This window comes from Penicillium arizonense (assembly GCF_001773325.1).
Source record: "Penicillium arizonense strain CBS 141311 chromosome Unknown PENARI_contig012, whole genome shotgun sequence".
Lineage (NCBI taxonomy): Eukaryota > Fungi > Ascomycota > Eurotiomycetes > Eurotiales > Aspergillaceae > Penicillium > Penicillium arizonense.
This window is the reverse complement of record NW_019173289.1, coordinates 1-16,235: the sequence shown is the minus strand read 5'-3', so window position 1 is coordinate 16,235 and position 16,235 is coordinate 1. Positions and strand designations below refer to the sequence as shown.

The 16,235-nt window shown below is 49.6% G+C and overlaps 10 protein-coding genes across 10 annotated transcripts; 6 read left to right on the top strand and 4 right to left on the bottom strand.

Annotated features, from left to right (window-relative positions):
• Positions 1 to 315: 315 nt before the first annotated feature.
• PENARI_c012G05818 (taxilin) lies at positions 316 to 1,890 on the top strand (the record flags this gene model as incomplete). The annotated part of the gene is made up of 5 exons (XM_022632919.1): positions 316 to 439; positions 562 to 836; positions 907 to 1,055; positions 1,109 to 1,352; positions 1,402 to 1,890. The coding sequence occupies 5 exons, from the start codon at positions 316 to 318 to the stop codon at positions 1,888 to 1,890; spliced, it is 1,281 nt and encodes a 426-aa protein (XP_022487324.1).
• A 303-nt stretch (positions 1,891 to 2,193) lies between these two features.
• Positions 2,194 to 3,237, bottom strand: PENARI_c012G04060 (NAD(P)H-dependent flavin oxidoreductase; the record flags this gene model as incomplete). Its single annotated transcript, XM_022632878.1, has 1 exon — positions 2,194 to 3,237. One exon carries the CDS (start codon positions 3,235 to 3,237, stop codon positions 2,194 to 2,196), a length of 1,044 nt encoding a protein of 347 aa, XP_022487067.1.
• Positions 3,238 to 3,849: 612 nt separating this feature from the next.
• On the top strand, positions 3,850 to 5,749 carry PENARI_c012G09818 (DNA-directed DNA polymerase delta subunit POL31; the record flags this gene model as incomplete). Its single annotated transcript, XM_022633024.1, has 5 exons — positions 3,850 to 3,890; positions 3,977 to 4,166; positions 4,238 to 4,369; positions 4,430 to 5,402; positions 5,454 to 5,749. 5 exons carry the CDS (start codon positions 3,850 to 3,852, stop codon positions 5,747 to 5,749), a joined length of 1,632 nt encoding a protein of 543 aa, XP_022487083.1.
• A 251-nt stretch (positions 5,750 to 6,000) lies between these two features.
• Positions 6,001 to 6,934, top strand: PENARI_c012G04024 (uncharacterized protein; the record flags this gene model as incomplete). Its single annotated transcript, XM_022632873.1, has 3 exons — positions 6,001 to 6,022; positions 6,111 to 6,190; positions 6,245 to 6,934. The coding sequence occupies 3 exons, from the start codon at positions 6,001 to 6,003 to the stop codon at positions 6,932 to 6,934; spliced, it is 792 nt and encodes a 263-aa protein (XP_022487087.1).
• A 121-nt stretch (positions 6,935 to 7,055) lies between these two features.
• PENARI_c012G11388 (AA9 family lytic polysaccharide monooxygenase) lies at positions 7,056 to 8,037 on the bottom strand (the record flags this gene model as incomplete). Its single annotated transcript, XM_022633057.1, has 3 exons — positions 7,056 to 7,661; positions 7,830 to 7,887; positions 7,976 to 8,037. The coding sequence occupies 3 exons, from the start codon at positions 8,035 to 8,037 to the stop codon at positions 7,056 to 7,058; spliced, it is 726 nt and encodes a 241-aa protein (XP_022487110.1).
• A 1,545-nt stretch (positions 8,038 to 9,582) lies between these two features.
• On the top strand, positions 9,583 to 10,714 carry ramB (bifunctional protein farnesyltransferase/protein geranylgeranyltransferase; the record flags this gene model as incomplete). The annotated part of the gene is made up of 3 exons (XM_022632837.1): positions 9,583 to 9,812; positions 9,880 to 9,984; positions 10,033 to 10,714. The coding sequence occupies 3 exons, from the start codon at positions 9,583 to 9,585 to the stop codon at positions 10,712 to 10,714; spliced, it is 1,017 nt and encodes a 338-aa protein (XP_022487291.1).
• A 262-nt stretch (positions 10,715 to 10,976) lies between these two features.
• Positions 10,977 to 12,287, bottom strand: PENARI_c012G05774 (putative L-serine dehydratase; the record flags this gene model as incomplete). The annotated part of the gene is made up of 1 exon (XM_022632918.1): positions 10,977 to 12,287. The coding sequence occupies one exon, from the start codon at positions 12,285 to 12,287 to the stop codon at positions 10,977 to 10,979; it is 1,311 nt and encodes a 436-aa protein (XP_022487089.1).
• A 521-nt stretch (positions 12,288 to 12,808) lies between these two features.
• PENARI_c012G06787 (methionine--tRNA ligase MSM1) lies at positions 12,809 to 14,877 on the bottom strand (the record flags this gene model as incomplete). Its single annotated transcript, XM_022632951.1, has 8 exons — positions 12,809 to 13,078; positions 13,127 to 13,604; positions 13,656 to 14,023; positions 14,071 to 14,202; positions 14,250 to 14,336; positions 14,387 to 14,458; positions 14,508 to 14,626; positions 14,685 to 14,877. 8 exons carry the CDS (start codon positions 14,875 to 14,877, stop codon positions 12,809 to 12,811), a joined length of 1,719 nt encoding a protein of 572 aa, XP_022487250.1.
• Positions 14,878 to 15,095: 218 nt separating this feature from the next.
• On the top strand, positions 15,096 to 15,643 carry PENARI_c012G06406 (putative nuclear transport factor 2 domain protein; the record flags this gene model as incomplete). The annotated part of the gene is made up of 2 exons (XM_022632934.1): positions 15,096 to 15,138; positions 15,207 to 15,643. The coding sequence occupies 2 exons, from the start codon at positions 15,096 to 15,098 to the stop codon at positions 15,641 to 15,643; spliced, it is 480 nt and encodes a 159-aa protein (XP_022487100.1).
• A 374-nt stretch (positions 15,644 to 16,017) lies between these two features.
• Positions 16,018 to 16,221, top strand: PENARI_c012G02392 (uncharacterized protein; the record flags this gene model as incomplete). The annotated part of the gene is made up of 1 exon (XM_022632834.1): positions 16,018 to 16,221. A coding segment is annotated over one exon (204 nt), but the record flags the coding sequence as incomplete, so codon positions are not given.
• Between the last annotated feature and the right edge of the window lie 14 nt (positions 16,222 to 16,235).

Below are 16,235 nucleotides of genomic sequence, written 5' to 3'. Positions count from 1 at the left end.
GGATTATACTGATTTCTCTAGATATTGTGTCTTGAGGACTAACCCCCGGTGTTCGAGGTATAGATGACTAATACCCCTCGATCTCCGGTGTACGGTCACTCCTACTCAAGACTCAACTCCCGCGACGTCGTCAATATCCCAGAGCCCTGTAACCTTTGCGGAGAACACGACTCTGGGATTCTACGTGTCTGTTAACTCTCTTCCTGCTTCCTCCGGCATCCAACCCTGCGCACACTCCGGAACCATCGGTGAACCCGCCTGCCCAATACGTGAACCTGCGATTTCCGCAGACAACCGAACATGTCGTCCACCACGATGGCAAAGAAGAACAAGGGGAAAAAGACGGCCGACCCCAATGAGACGTCCAAACTTCTGGCCGCCAAAATCTCACAGTTGGAGCAAGATGCCGCCGGCGAGAAGGATCAAGAGGCGGAAATTGGTGCGTGACTCCCTTTGTATTCTGGGGCTTCATGACATTCCCCTGGTTTGCGTGATGCCGCTGGACTGCGGGGTTAGTCCGTGCGGAGTTCAGGGTCACTAACATTGGTTTTTGATATACAGAGCGCGAGGTCAAGAAAGCCACCCGGGATCTCAATTCGCTGCTGAGCACTATTGAATCGCCGATGAACCGCCTGGAAACTGTCCACAAGAAGTACACCGAACTGTTGGCGGACATGAAGAAGTTGGACCGCGATTATTCCAAGAGCAAGAAGCGAGCGGATCAGTTGCAGAAGGACCAGGACAAGGGCAAATCCGATCTCAGCAAATCCGTGACTATGAAGGACAAACTGGAAAAATTGTGTCGCGAGCTTACAAAGGAAAACAAGAAAATCAAGGTGAGTCCGTCAAACCGCGCCAGGCGACGAACGCGCTACACTCCGGGCTGTAAGCTGAACCTGTCGCCAGGATGAAAATAAGAAGTTGGAAGATAATGAGAAGAGAGCTCGTCTGATCGTCAACGAACGACTTGATTCGCTTCTCTATGATATTCAAGATGTCATGGCTGCCAAAGGAAACCCTCGTAGTGAGAAGGTGGATGTTGATTTGGATGAAGCGTACGGTTTCAATATCCTATTTTGCAACTGGAATATACTAACGAATATATCAGTCTCCGCGCTAAGCTCAAGACTATTAGTGAGCAGTTTGACACCCGCGACTTGCATTACAGGGGTCTCCTGCGTAGCAAGGACTCCGAGATTCAAAGTCTTGCCTCCAAGTTTGAAGACCAGCGCCGTATCAGTGAAGTCGAGAACAACCGCTGTCGGGCTCTGACCTCGCAGGTCTCAACATTCTCCCACACCGAAGCCGAGTTGCGCAGTCAGCTCAACATCTATGTGGAGAAGTTCAAGCAGGTACGGACTGCGCCGTTATATATTTTGTCTATCTACTAACGCACTATAGGTCGAGGATACTTTGAACAACAGCAACGACCTTTTCCTTACGTTCCGCAAAGAAATGGAAGAAATGTCCAAGAAGACGAAGCGCCTGGAGAAGGAGAACCATACCCTCAACCGCAAGCACGAGCAGACCAATCGCAATATTCTCGAGATGGCAGAGGAACGAACTCGGAACCACGAAGAGCTGGAAAGATGGCGACGCAAGTGCCACCATTTGGAAGCCCTATGTCGACGCATGCAAGCCCAGGGCCGAGGCGAGGGCCTTGCTCTTGCCGAAGGCGACGATCACTTGGAGGGTGATGATGAAGGGACCGAAAGCGAGTACGATGATGATTACGAAGATGACGAAGAGGACATGAGCGATGAGGATGACCTCGAGCCGCCTCCCCGCGTTGACCAACCTCCCGAGAAGCCCGTCTTTGGCCCAACCCCGCCCCCCAACCTGCTGGAGGCCCGAGCAAACGGAAATGCGGTGGTTAACGGCTGTCACTAAACTTGTTGAATATTCATTGTAGTGGTTCATCTATGAACCCACTTGGTTGCCCTTGAAGGTCTTCATCCTTTGTTCATTTGTCTCGGCGAATGCGTTTGCCTCGCTGACATGCAAAGATACGTGGCTCCCCTTGATCTGCTGTGGGCAGCAAAGAATAGACAGTATGTCTGTTTTCGGCTACTATGATCTTCAGCCCTCGATCCATAGACACATCTTCAATGTTGGTTCCGCATTTCTTCTTGATGTTCATGTTTTTTGTACAAGTATTATCCACAATGAACGAATATGCCAAACCGTTTCTTCTTACAGCTTGCTCGCAGGACCTGTAGTAATGTATGAGCCGCCAATCTTCAGCATATCAACTGCCTGCTCCACCATCTCCTTGACAATAACCCCAGCTGGCTTGATCGCCGTCACACTGGCCGACACATCACCCATGAGGAAAGGCATATCAATATCCTTCTCATTCTCCAAATCATCCATCATAGGCACAATCCCCTTAGCAGTCAACTTAGCAATATCCCCAGGCCTTCCCTCCCACTCCTTAATATAATCATTAGGCAGCATGCGCAAAGGCCGCCCACTAACAACCAAAGTCCTCTTCGTCTCACCATACCTAGCCCCAACAACAGCCTCCTTATGCAACTGACTAGCACCACTCTCCTCAGACGCAACAAACCGCGTCCCAACCCAAACACCAGCAGCCCCCAACATCAACGACGCCGCCAAACTGCGCCCATCATTGACACCTCCGGCAGCAACAACTAGCGCCGGCTGCCCAGTCAACGGACTCTTGTACCGCTTGGCAACATCAACAACAGCAGGCACAAGCACCGAGAACGGCACATCACCGGTATGCCCACCTCCTTCCCCACCCTGCGCGCAAACAATATCAACACCCAACTTAAGCGCCTTCTCCGCATGCTTCGGCGCGCCCACCATATTCATAATTAAAATGCCTGCCTCATGCAGCCTCTTAATCGTCTTCTCAGGCGGGACACCAACAGCCGAGACGAATAGTTTCGCGCCATGCGAGATGGCAACCTCGACTAACTCATCCAGCTGGCCGTGCGTGTAGTCGTGGTTTGTGGCGCGCGCTGACCCGCCAACTTGTGGTAGAGCAAGATCTACACCGAAGGGTAGGGATGGGTCTCGCAGCAGGGATTTCAGCTCTGTTAGCATTTCGCTAAGCTGGTCTGGGGTGTAGCCTAGTCCGCCCACTGTTCCTAAACCGCCCGCGTTGGAGACTGCTGCTGCTAGTGGTGCACCTGAGGCGCGGGCCATTCCTGCTAGGAGGACTGGGTGTTGGATTTTGAGGAGGGTGCAGAGGGGGGTTTGGAGTGACATTTTGGGTGTTGTAAAGTGTGTAAAGTGTATGATTCGGTTTGGTTTGGAAGTGGATGTATAAGATTTGAGGACTGGAGTACGGAAGCTGGATACTTGTAGTTTATAGAGAATTATTCAAAGGTATGAAGCATTTGTAGTAGGTACCCTGCAGGTTATAGACATATGCAGTTGGCATATTCAAAGAGGGGAAATCAACTTTCCTCGGATAGTTCGAAGCTGTTGAGGCGGACCGAGGCTGCATAGGCGATCTACAAGTGTGCTTTATGAACGGCACATTTGATTTATACAGTTCTTTCAGGCTTTGAGAGGTACTTAGCTACTATTTTCTATGATCTACACTTTTCGAGGCTCACTGATATCCAAAGATGTAGGCCATGTCTTCAAAAGTTCCTCGAATGAATATAACGGACGCTATGTATTGAATTGATTGCATCACTAATTACAAAATATAAGACATCAAAACTATGCAAGATCTAAATCAACCTATAAAACCACTGCTGTCCAATTTGTCTCAGTTGGCCAGTTCGCCCCAAAGCGGGAATGTAATTGAACGCGCTAATTGACGCGCCCACGCGTCAACCTTACTCTACCAACTCCGCACATCTTGCAAAGATGAAATCGGACAACGATTACGGCTTCCTGTGTCCTCCGAGGTAATTGCGCCCTGCTCATGTTTATCTAAACTACCGATTCTCCTCGACTTCAAGCTCGTGCTAACCGTTGAATCCTCTCCGAATAGCAAGGAGGAACAGGAACAAGAACCAGTCTACCGCGCACCCTCTTTTTACAATCCTCTTCACACCTTTCATCTTCCCGCCGGTCAAGGACGGCACTATAAGCAGCAATATGGCGACATGTACTTTTTGCGACTGGCCAAGTTGAAGCCCAGTGTGGAACAAGTTGCGACGGACGCTTGGGACGGACTTATTGTGAGAACTTTCGATTCTGCAAAAGCTTGATACAGTGGATGGACGTTTCTGACTGCTGTTGGAATATCTAGATTGCCGGAGAGAAGGTTCGACGCGTCGATCGAGTGCTCGATGTGCGACAGGGCGAGCTCTGCTGGGTGGCCGGTACAGTCTACATGGATTTGCCAATGAAGCCGAACATTCTGGACGATCTTACAAAAGAGGTCGGTACTTGCTCTCAATATTGATCCTGCTACGTAGGGCATCCTAACTAACAATCATAGAACTTCACCTCTGCGCCCCCTCCCCGCCGCACCTACACCGACCCTCTCGATCCCTCTTTGACCCAGATTATGTTGGAGGATGAGTCGGGTCGGCTAAGACTTACTGGAAACTTCCTACGGACGACACAGCTGGCGACAGGTGCCATTATTGCCGCTTTGGGTACCGAGAACGCCAATGGAGACTTTGAAGTCATTGATATCAAGCTGCCAGATCTGGCACCGCAGCCTCAGCGATGGGAGGGCACCTCACAAAACGGGCCAAGCACCGAAAAGCAAAGCGGCAAGATCGCATTCGTCAGTGGATTGGGCATCACAGGAACATCGAGCGACACACTTACCTTGGAGCTATTGACGGATTACCTTCTGGGCTACACCGGTTTCTCGGGTCACGACGAAAACAGTCCCTCGACAAGTTCCTCAAAAATAACCCGCTTGATCATTGCGGGCAATTCACTTGGAGCCAGCGTGACTACTGAAGCCGCATCGGCTGGGTCTGACAAGGCAGCTATTGCAAAAAAGGCCATGCCAAAAAAGTACGGTTATGACGCCTCCGCATACAACGCCTCGCCTATTACACAGCTAGATAACTTCCTAGCGGAGATCTTGCCTAGCATTCCGGTAACACTCATGCCGGGTGATAAGGATCCTGCCAACTTCTCTCTCCCGCAGCAGGGAATCCATCGCGCTATGTTCCCCCAGGCTAGGGCGTACTCTGCGCCTCCACCTCGCGGTGAAGACAAGCCTGAAGCAGGCTGGTTTGACAGTGTCACCAACCCCTGGGAGGGCGATGTTGAGGGATGGCGAGTGTGGGGATGTAGTGGGCAGAACGTTGACGATGTCCTCCGATATCTCAACTTCGAGAGCACTGAGCTCAGCCTCGAAGGTGACACAGATGACTCTGAGTCCCGGGTCCGAGTCATGGAAGCCATGCTTCGCTGGCGATGCGGCGTTCCGACTGCGCCTGACACAATCTGTATGTTTAAACACCTTAATTGTATCAGCCCATTACTGATAATCTCTTCAGGGTCATACCCATTCCAGATGGATGATCCATTCGTTTTGCAAACCTGCCCGCACATTTTCTTCGCCGGTAATCAGCCACAATTCAGGACTGCCACGATCCAAGGCGACGTCCCTCTCCGTTTAGACGGTGACACTGATATGATGGATGCCAAGGATAATTATGATGGCTCCCGTGTTCGACTGCTTGCTATTCCCAAATTCAACGAGACGGGCGAGTTGATACTAGTTGACACTGAGACGTTGGAGGTCGAGGTGGTCAAGTTCGGGGTTTTCAAGGGACGAGAAGAACAAAAGTGAATTGATAGAAATACCAATCAAATACATCACATAGTATTTATTAAATCTTTCCACAATTTGCTCTTCATCCTAGTGTTCGTAATATTCATATTCACGAAATTATATAGATCAATCAACCTGGGCCGCAGCTCGTTGGTTCCGCCAAGCCCCACAATGGAAAGAATCAATCCCACCAACTTCCGATCTCATATATCCCGTCGAGCCAGATAGACATCAGGTCAGGTCTCTGGGGTGATCCAAAATCCGCAAAAATGCTGCTCAATGCCAACATCGGTACAGTTTTCTCCACCTATATCCATTTTTATACCCACGCAGAATACAACCTAAGACCTATATGCTAATCATATCCAATCCTAAATAGCCCTCTCATCTTCAAAAGCCCTGCTAGTCCCGTACTCATCATGGCACGTACCGCAATACCACGAATGGATGAAAGACCCAGTAAGTAACTCTATAAACCAACCAAAAAAGCCAAACATATTAACCGAGCTGTAGGAAATCCAAGAAGCAACGGCCTCAGAACCCCTAACCCTAGAAGAAGAATACAACATGCAACTTAGCTGGCGAACAGACGCAGATAAACTAACCTTTATCGTCTGTCGACCCCTCTCAACAGCCAGTACAACAGAGGAAGAGCCCAGCCAACACCAACTTCAAACAGAAAGTGATGGCCCACCAAACATGGTTGGCGACATAAACCTCTTCCTACGCATTGATGATGGCGAACATGGCAACTCGCCGCCAAAATTACTAGGAGAGATCGAACTCATGATCGCCGAAAAGAACAACCAGCGCCGTGGGTTTGGGCGCGCCGCGTTACTTATGTTTATGCGGTATATTGTTCAGTATCAGGGGGCTATTTTGGAAGAGTTTGTTGCTGGGGGTGGGGTTGATGTTGAGACTGTAAGGAAATTGAGGACTGGGGTCGAGGTTGAGGCCAATGAGACCGAGACTGCGACAGCTTCGACGTTGGAGTTTGACTATTTGAGTGTCAAGATTGGGAAGGATAATGTACGTAGCTTGAAATTGTTTGAGGGCTTGGCTTTTGAGAAGGCGTCTGAGTCGAACTTTTTTGGCGAGGTCGAACTGAGGAGGAGGGACTTGAGTCTCGGTAGTGTTGATGGTGCCCTTAGGAAGGCTGGTGTTAGGGGATTTGTTGCTTTGCCTTATGAGAGGACTGAGTAGGTGGCTTTTGGGAGTGTTTGGTATGTAACTAACATTCGGATATACTAATAGAACTATAAATTCACAATGACAGCCTGTAACGACGGATACCTAGCATCATTCCCTCGTACTCTGTATCCGCTCAAGCGGAGTACAAAGCCGGACCAGGAATAACATACGCACTCAACGTTTGATAAATGCTAATCAAAATCCCAGGATCGGTCTCGGTATACAGCGCCTCACCAAGTGTACCAGCAGGCACATCACTGCCACCACCTGTAACCTGCAGATTGATACACTGCGGATAATTCTGCGCCCCGTCCAACTGCCCCGCCGAATGGAGCGCAATAATCTCATGCCGCATAACATAATTACCAGAAGCAATAGTCGAAGGAATAGTCACAGTCCAGCGATTCCCAGCCGCAATAAGCTCATCGGTAGCCCAAGTCCCCGGCACAGCGGAATTATCTACAAGACCCCTTTCGGCAATCTTGAAGAACTTCAGTGTGGTCTTGTCGACCGTGCTGCAATCGTTGTTCGTGCATGCTGCCAGGTAGGTGACCACAGGCCCATGGTGCGAATCTGGCCAGGTCGTCCATTGGAGTTCGATGTCTGAGCCCGCGGTTACTGTGGCGCTGAGGGCAGCATTTACGCCGTTTCGGTGGCAGATTATGTTTGGGTCTTTGTATTCTGTTGGAGCTTCGAAGCCGAGGTCTGTCGCAGTTGAGGTCCAGCCGATGTTTGGGTTCTAGAAACACTATCTAAACTAGGATCGAGAGGAAACTCTTAGCGTCATCCCAACAAAAGCTTATCGTGTGAAGGTTAGGATAGTTCAAAGAGGGAAGAAGTACGTCCTTATCGCACGTGTTTGAGCCGGTAGCAAGCATTCCGTCGATAACTTATCTATCAACATAACATGAAGCATGAGTCCATTGGATTTCTGGATGTTATACACGAATGGCCGAAAGACACTTCTAGAGGTCATGGCTTAGCGTCATCCCAAAGCTCATTGTGTGAAGGTTGGGACAGTTCAAAGAGGGAAGAACTGCGTCCTTATCGCACGTGTTTGAGCCGGTAGCAAGCATTCCGTCGATGTCTGTTAACATCATAGGAAGCATAGTCATCTTTGGAAATAGGAGGCCCTCAAATTCTCCCCCTTCTGCCCACGGGTCTTCTCCCTCCCATGAATCATCAAGAAGATTGATCATTGCGCAACACACGAAGTTGGCATAGAATTGCCGGCGATCATAACGGAGCTCTAGGAATATAATATCGACCCTAGGGTTCTCGTAACCATCATCCAGGGGGCGATGATCGTTGTGAATAGATCTTCACATCATTGATAGCGAATCCTCGAGCCAGAGCTTGTTTACTAGAGCACATGAGAGTAAGTCGCGTCCCCATCCGGGTCCGTTTCGAGGCATGCAGCTGATGATAAGCCCCACGATTTCAGGATCGAGAGGACACGCTTAGCGTCATCCCAACCGAAAGTGATAGAGCATAAATGAAAAGTTTTTATAGCAAAGGGAAGAAAAAGTAAAAGGTTAAGAATGAGATTGGCCATTTTTTGTAATGCAAAAATTGAGATATGCGATTGGTCCTTGTTGCTAAGAGCGTAAGGATAGAAGATAAAGAAGAAAGGAAGATCCTAGGCATAAGGAATCCTTTTATAGGTCTTCATTAGCAAAAGGTTGAGAGTGAGATTGGCCATTCTTTGTAATGCAAAAATTGAGATACGCAATTGGTCCTTGTTGCCAAGAGCGTAAGGATAGAAGATCGTAGGCATAAGGAACCCTTTTATATTACCTCACATAGTAAGGTCTTTAAGTTACTTTACAGCCGCGTCACAAGACCGCCCCCCACCTCTCGGGTAGGGGGTGTCCCTCGGCCATTCTGCAATCATCAGCCATTCTGCAAAATTTCAATTTCTTCAACTTCTAGCTCATTTTCTAGGCGTATAAGGTCTAGGATCCATGAAATAAAACCATCAATAGCCTCATTAGTCAATAATGTATCATCCTCTTCATTTTCAAGTGCTTCCTCCAATTCCTTAGCCGCTAAATCGGCCGCCATTTTCACTGCGTCTTTCCGCTAAGCTTATCTAAAACTTTATAGCACTCTATACATATGTAGTTATAACCCTGTTATATAGACCTGCTGTGAAAAGCCAGCTTAGAGATGGTATATGGTAGGCAGACGAAACGTAATTGATTTAAACCCCAATGGCAATGACTTAATGAAATAGACCCAGCTATCGTGCTTTACCATAAGTGGAGAAGGGATAGCTGAGGAAAAGTGACGGTGGAAGTATCAATTGTATAATATATACCATAAGCAGAGTGAATAATGGAACAATAGTAAGAGAAAAGAGTGGCGTTGTATTGTTGTTCGTATATGTAGTTTCTTTGTTAGTCACGCCTAAGGCATCAAGCCCCACCACCACCTCAATTCACGTTTTATATCCGCATCTCACACACTTTGGTCTTCACTCAACAGTCCTTTCTACATTAATCTGTGTTTGATCAAGATCAGAAATTACATCTAGACAGGGCAGTCTCGACGCGCTAGAATCAATCCCTAATCACCCGGGGCATTCGTTTCCCTGCACGCATCCGCGGCGATTATCTCTCGACCCTGAATTCTCCAATTTCTTCATTTCAACATACAGAATGGAGGGAGCCTATTCCGCTGATCCCGAATGGGCTGATGTCACCCCAATCGAGCTGGATGATGGCTCCGGTTCTGGTGCTATGCCGCTGGCTACGATTGCCTACCCGCCCGAGTACCTTGAGGCAACCTCGTATCTGCGAGCCGTGATGGCTGCCAATGAAATGTCTGAGCGGGCATTAAAATTGACCGAGGATATAATCTCGATGAATCCGGCGCACTATACCGTATGGTAAGTGAACATGTTGATGCGCAATCATTCATTTCCGGGGTTCCGTGATATCTAACGCTCCGCACAGGATCTACCGAGCAAAGATACTCTTCGATCTGAACAAAGATCTAAACAATGAACTGGAATGGCTAAATGACATTTCATTGAAATACCTCAAAAACTACCAAATCTGGTATGTTCAACCCACCCAGAAACAAGAGTCCCAAACTCACATCTACAGGCACCACCGCCAAGTCCTCCTGTCATCGCGAGAGCACTTTCCAACCCTCCCACCAAAAGAAGCAGACTTCTTAATGGAAATGTTCGCCCAAGACTCCAAAAACTACCACGTATGGACTTACCGCCACTGGCTAGTCCGCCACTTCAAGCAATGGGACGAACCCCGCGAACTGCAAGACGTAGAAGCACTGCTAAAAGCAGACGTGCGCAACAACTCTGCCTGGAACCACCGTTACATGCTCCGCTTTGGGCCGCGCGATACCAGCAGCCCAGACGCAGGCATGATAAACGCAGGCGACATGACCACTGCGCCCGGCGAGAAGGGCCGGTTACCTGTTGTTGATGAGGATCTTGTGGATGGTGAGCTTGAGTTTGCGCAGGAGGCTATTTTGCGCGCGCCGGAGAACCGGAGTGCGTGGTGGTATGCACGGGGTGTTTTGAGAGCTGCTGGACGGGGGCTTGGGGAGTGGGAGGAATTTGCTGGTAGGTTTGTTGGGGATGGGGGTGTTAAGAGTACTCATGCTCTTGAGTGGTTGGCTGATGTTTATGCGGACGGGAGGGAGGGGTTGGCGGTTGGGATGTTGACGAGGCTTAAGGAGGAGTTTGATCCTATTCGGGGGAATTATTGGGATTATCGGATTCGGAAGTTGGGAGTTGCTGAAGCTGAGGTTGCTGTTAGGTAGGGTGGGTGTGGTTGTTTACTTATCGCCTAGGTTATGTTTGGATAGGACCATTTGTGACATTGATTGCATTTATTAAACCTTCTTTTATATGGCGACCGCTGTGTAATGTATGAAGGACGCAGGAAAGTGTAAGCCTCTATCTAAATGATAGCCAAGAAACAAGTCCCAAAGATGAAGAAATGAAAGAAACATAAACATAATTCATATATCGCAAATGAAACGCCAATGGGAAACAAGGTATCAAAGTAAGAAAATAAACATATCAAGCCCATCCCTCGTCCAACATCTTACGCCACTCACTGGCCATGTCAATAGTGACATTGCTACCACCACACACAATGATAACAACCCGACTGCGCTCATTAAGACCAGGAACAAGCTGCTTAAGCTTTGAGTTAAGCTTTTTACCAGCAACCTCAGCCTCCCCCTCAAGATCAGTCTCAGTATCCGTCGATGAGGACCGGTCATCACCGTATCCCTCATCACGATAAGAGACAGCCGTCTCATCTGAGCCGCGCTTCCGCTTCTTGATGCTCTGAGCACCGGCAGCGCCAGAGGCAGAAACTGCAGTGGCGGCATCGCCGATAGCAGCCTCAATGCAGACTCCACATGCAAGCTCGACGAGGAGTCGCTCGTCGTTGGCTAGGCGGAGGACACCACGGGCGGCATCTGCGTCTGAGAGAACGGTGCTGTGAACTTTGACACCTGGGGGCGGAGAGACGGCGTACTGGAAGGTCTTTTCCGAGACGCGGATGGCCCCGAGGGAGGTAGCTTGGGATGTGATCTTGGGGAGGGAGACGAGGGCGTTCTGAGCAACTGCCGTAGCCAGGGAATCGGTACCGGCCGTTTCGATGGCGAGGAAGTGGATGGGGTTTAAGGAGGCGGAGGTGTTTTGCTTCTGGCGACGGCGCTTTTCGATGCCCATGATCATACCATTAATGAGGCCGCCACCGCCGACGCTGCACAGGATTGCGTCTAGGGGGATGGCGCGATCACTGTAGGCTTTTGTGTCTTCTGGGGTTGTTGCGGGGGGAAGCTGGGCCTCGAGTTCGTCGATGATTGTGCCGTTTCCTTCCCAGATGGGTTGGTTGTCGAAGGGGTGCAGGGCAATCTTGACGATGTCTTCGTCCTCGCCGCTGTTGTTCTTCATGATAGTTTCCCGCATGTATTCTCCTGCTTCGGAGAAGGTCTCACCATGTCGGATGACGTCTGCTGCTCCTGCTGCTCGGATCTTGTCCAACATCAGAGGCTTGGTGGCCATGGGGACTACCACTGTGCATGGGTAGCCCAGGCTTTTGGCTGCGCAGACTGCTGCCAGTCCGGCGTTTCCTCCGGACGAGGCGTAGAAGTGGACTTTGCGGCCCACGTTTGATGGGTTGCGGAGGTGGGAAAGGATCTGGTTTCCCATGGCACGGGATTTGAAAGAGCCACTGGGCTGGACATTCTCCAGCTTCAGGAAGATCCTACATCCAGCTGCCCGGGAAAGGCAGGCGGACTCGACCAGTGGTGTCTCGATCCATGGCGTTTTGAAGGTCTGCTGTTGACTGCAGGCGGCCAGGTCGATGCTCCCCATTTTGATGTGTTGAACAAAAGGAAGAGAAAGGGGGTTGCGGTGTGGTCTTGCTCAGGGCAGACTGGTAAGATATGAACTATAAAGACAATGTTTCCCAAAATAGAGGATGCCTCAAGCTGTTATACAAAGGATGCCCAAAATAGAAAGATAAGACTCGGATGAGAGAAAAGAGAATACCAAACACCAAACCCTAGTATACAAATATTCAAACATGTTTTGATATACATCTATCCGCAGGGTAGAGTTTCCCGGCGGAAAACAACTTTCCCGGGAGATAGGACTCGCCCGCCGTGTTGGAAGTTTCCCGACAAGGCCAATCACGGTGGATCAGACGTGACATATCGATTCGTTTTGGAGTCAAACCTAGCAACTCAGCTTAGGCCTAGTGGAGGACCCGGGAAACCACCTTGGACGCTGGCGCGCATCGGCGGAGATGATGTAAATCCTTATTCAGACCGGACTGTTCGGTCGCACCCCATTGGCCCCCAGTCCATTATTCTTATCAAATCGAAAGTCAAGAGTTACTCCTCAGTGAGCAGTGGAGGGAACAGAATACCCTTCTTAATGCCCTCACCGTAATCTGCATCCGAACCGTACGCCGTGGCCGCGAATGCCCGCTTCGAGGGGTCCGAGGTGTCTACACGGAGCAGTTCTAGAAGGTCATGAGACTTGCCGGGCATAAACGGTTGCAATAAAATGCCTGCGATTCGAAGCGATTCGGCCACGTTGTAGAGCACTCGTTGAGGGTTGGGGCTTTTCCACGGCTCCGCCGCGTGGAAGTATTTGTTGGTCTGGAACAAGTTAATACTCCGATACAGTGCGGGGATAGTCCCTCATACCTGCTCAATGATGATCATAGTTTCTTGTAACGCGGCTCGTGGGTTGAGCTTCTCCATATGTCCTGCTACCTTGGTAGGCGTCTGTTGCAGGAGCGTCTGGTGTTCCAGATCGTCAGGAGTTGCAGCTGGAAGCTTGCCCAATGCCGCGTCGATAATATGCGAGCGCAAATTGCCACGCGCACAGCCAATTGTGCGCTGCGCAAGGTTCCCGATACCACCCTGGAGTAATTTCTTGTAATCCCGAATGATGAAAGAGTTGTCGAAATCCGCATCATCCGCTAGACTGCCCCGATAAGCTAGGAAAAAGCGCATGCCATCAACTCCGAACCGTTCAATGGCGAAAAACGGGTTCACGACATTGCCAGTGGACTTGGACATCTTCTCGCGATTCATTGTCCAATGTCCGTGCACTAGCACGTTCCGAGGCAGGGGAAGATCAAGCGCCATAAGGAATGCCGGCCAATAGACGCAGTGGAATCTACCGGATGTTAGCTTTAGATAAGTATGTCGGACAAACTCGCAAACCTACCGAACGATATCTTTTCCAACTACGTGCAAATCTGCAGGCCATACAGACTTATCTTCTTGGCCAGGCGGGAAAGGATACCCGGCTTTGGTCAGATAGTTGACGAGCGCATCCAGCCACACGTAGATCGTCTGCGTATCGTCACCGGGAACTGGGATACCCCATGTCAAACGTTCCACTGGTCTAGAAATGGAGAGATCCTGCAATCCCGAGGCAACGGCGTTTACCACGGCAGGTGTGTATGTCGAAGGTGTGATGAATGGATCTTCTCTTTTGTACAACTCAAGCAGACGATCCTTGAAAGCCGATAGACGGAAGTGATAGTTGATTTCTGAGGACCATTCTACTTCCTTGCCCGTCTCAATTGAAACCTAGGAAGGTGAGTATTTGCACCTGGACGGGTCAGGGGAGAGCCTACCATTCGCTTCCTCCCGGTTGTTGGATCTAGGGAGTTCTGCACTTGTGTTTGGGGATAGAACGTCTCATCGCTGACCGAGTACCATCCTTCATGCTTGGAAGTATAGATGTATCCCCGATGTTGCAGCATTTCCTATTCTTGATCAGCATGCGCCATCTATCGAGATCGTAATCGCCTACCCAAAAATATTGAACAGCATCTCGATGTGCCGCGTCGGTGGTGCGGATAAAATGGTCGTTGTCGAGGTTCGCAGCCTTAGCCAGATCCTATAACATCATGTCAGAAATGTGCTGGATTATGAGTCAAGAGACCATACCTCGAAGGTTCGGCAGTTCATGTCGCAAAACGCCTGTGTATCCATGCCTGCTTGAATGGCGGCTTGTTGAATCTAGTGATGTCAACCCAGTAATCCGGCCCCATGTACAAAATTGCAGTACCTTCATTCCATGCTCATCGGTTCCAGTCAATAGTTGAGCATCTTCATTCCCAAGTAAGACCTGCCACCGTTTCATAATATCCGCGATGACCATCGTATACAAGTGACCGACATGGGGAGCTAGAAAGAGCATAGAGCATTAGAAAATGAAGCTGAATATATAAACTGTGTAACTCACCAGCGTTGACATAGAAGATCGGAGTCGTCACATAGTAAGGCTTGTTGGACCTTTGCGCAGTCGCAACTCCACGCCGGGGAGTTGCCCAAGTTGCCCATCCATTCCTGCAGGGTGTGCAGGTCCACACGCGCCTTGAGCTTAATAGTCGAGGCGCTCTCAGAAACGAGCGGAGCGGCGTCCTTGTGGCAGCCATTGATGAGTGGTGAAGAAAAAGACGAGTGTTGCATGTTATTCCGGCGATCTCGGCTGGTCCAAGCTTCTCCGCAGTTGCGACCTTTTTTTCTCTTCTTTCGCGACGGCGCGAACATCCCACGCATTTGCTTTCACCACACGAAATACCTACTTTGGATCATTTATTCCTTCATTCGTCACATATACACTCTATTTTACAAATCCGACAAACCTATTACGATGGCTCCAAGCGAAGATACGTTGACCAAGGTGTCGACCGAAGGTAAACCAGATCTTTAGTTGCGACCTGTTCGATCCTGAGATATGAACTAACATTTTACCTGATTTTAGCCGCGACCGACTTTGTCCAGTCCTTCTACCCAGCCATAAACTCGAATCGCGAATCCATCAGCTCCTACTACGCCCCGGCACCCTCACCAGTCCTGTTCAATGGCAACCCTGTCGCGGACGGCGCCGCCGTGCAAGAAATCTTTGTCCACCAAATGCCCACCGCTGTGTATGAAGTGCAATCCTACGACTGTCAAATCATCAATCCCGCATATCCCACCACCACACCAGCCGGTCCAAAGCCTCCGTCGGAGATGGGTGTGAAAGACATGTCGATTCTCATTCTCGTCAGTGGCTATGTGCGCTATGGAGAGGATCCCGATAAACCTCAGCGTGGATTTAGCGAGACCTTTGTTTTGGTGCCGAACCCATCATCGGATAAGGCCCGGGGTCGCAAAGAGTGGCTCATTCAAAGCCAGAACTTCCGCCTTGTTGTATGAGCAACCGTATACCACTATCAATCAGGCTTTTCACAATCGGGAGGTTTCACATCTTTTTTAGAATTACAGTAGGTACTATAAAAGGTTTCCTTCTATTCTCAATCTTCCTTCTTCTTATTCTTACTTCACGATTACTTCACGGTTACTTACCACTGCAGTACTGACAGTACATACAACTGCATACTACTATCAACTGGGCTTTTTACAATCAGGCTTTCTACAATCAGGAAGTTTCACGTCTTTTTTCGAATTACAGTAGGTACTATAAAAGGTTTCCTTCTATTCTCAACCTTCCTTCTTCTTCTTTCTTCACGATTGCTCACCACTGCAGTATTTACAATACCTCAACATCAACATCACTGCGCATATCAATCATGGGCCAAGTTCAGGTGTCCGTTGTGTCATCTGACACAGATGGAGAAGAGCCGACCTCGACCAGCATGGTGACAATACCACCAGCAACCATCACTGTGGCAATTCCCACCCCCATCATAACGGTTTATCATCCGATGTTGGGGCCTTCCCCTACCACTTTGGCGCTCAATATCGCCCAAGTCACAGCTCCCGCCCCGGCCCAGCGTTCTCCCGCCCC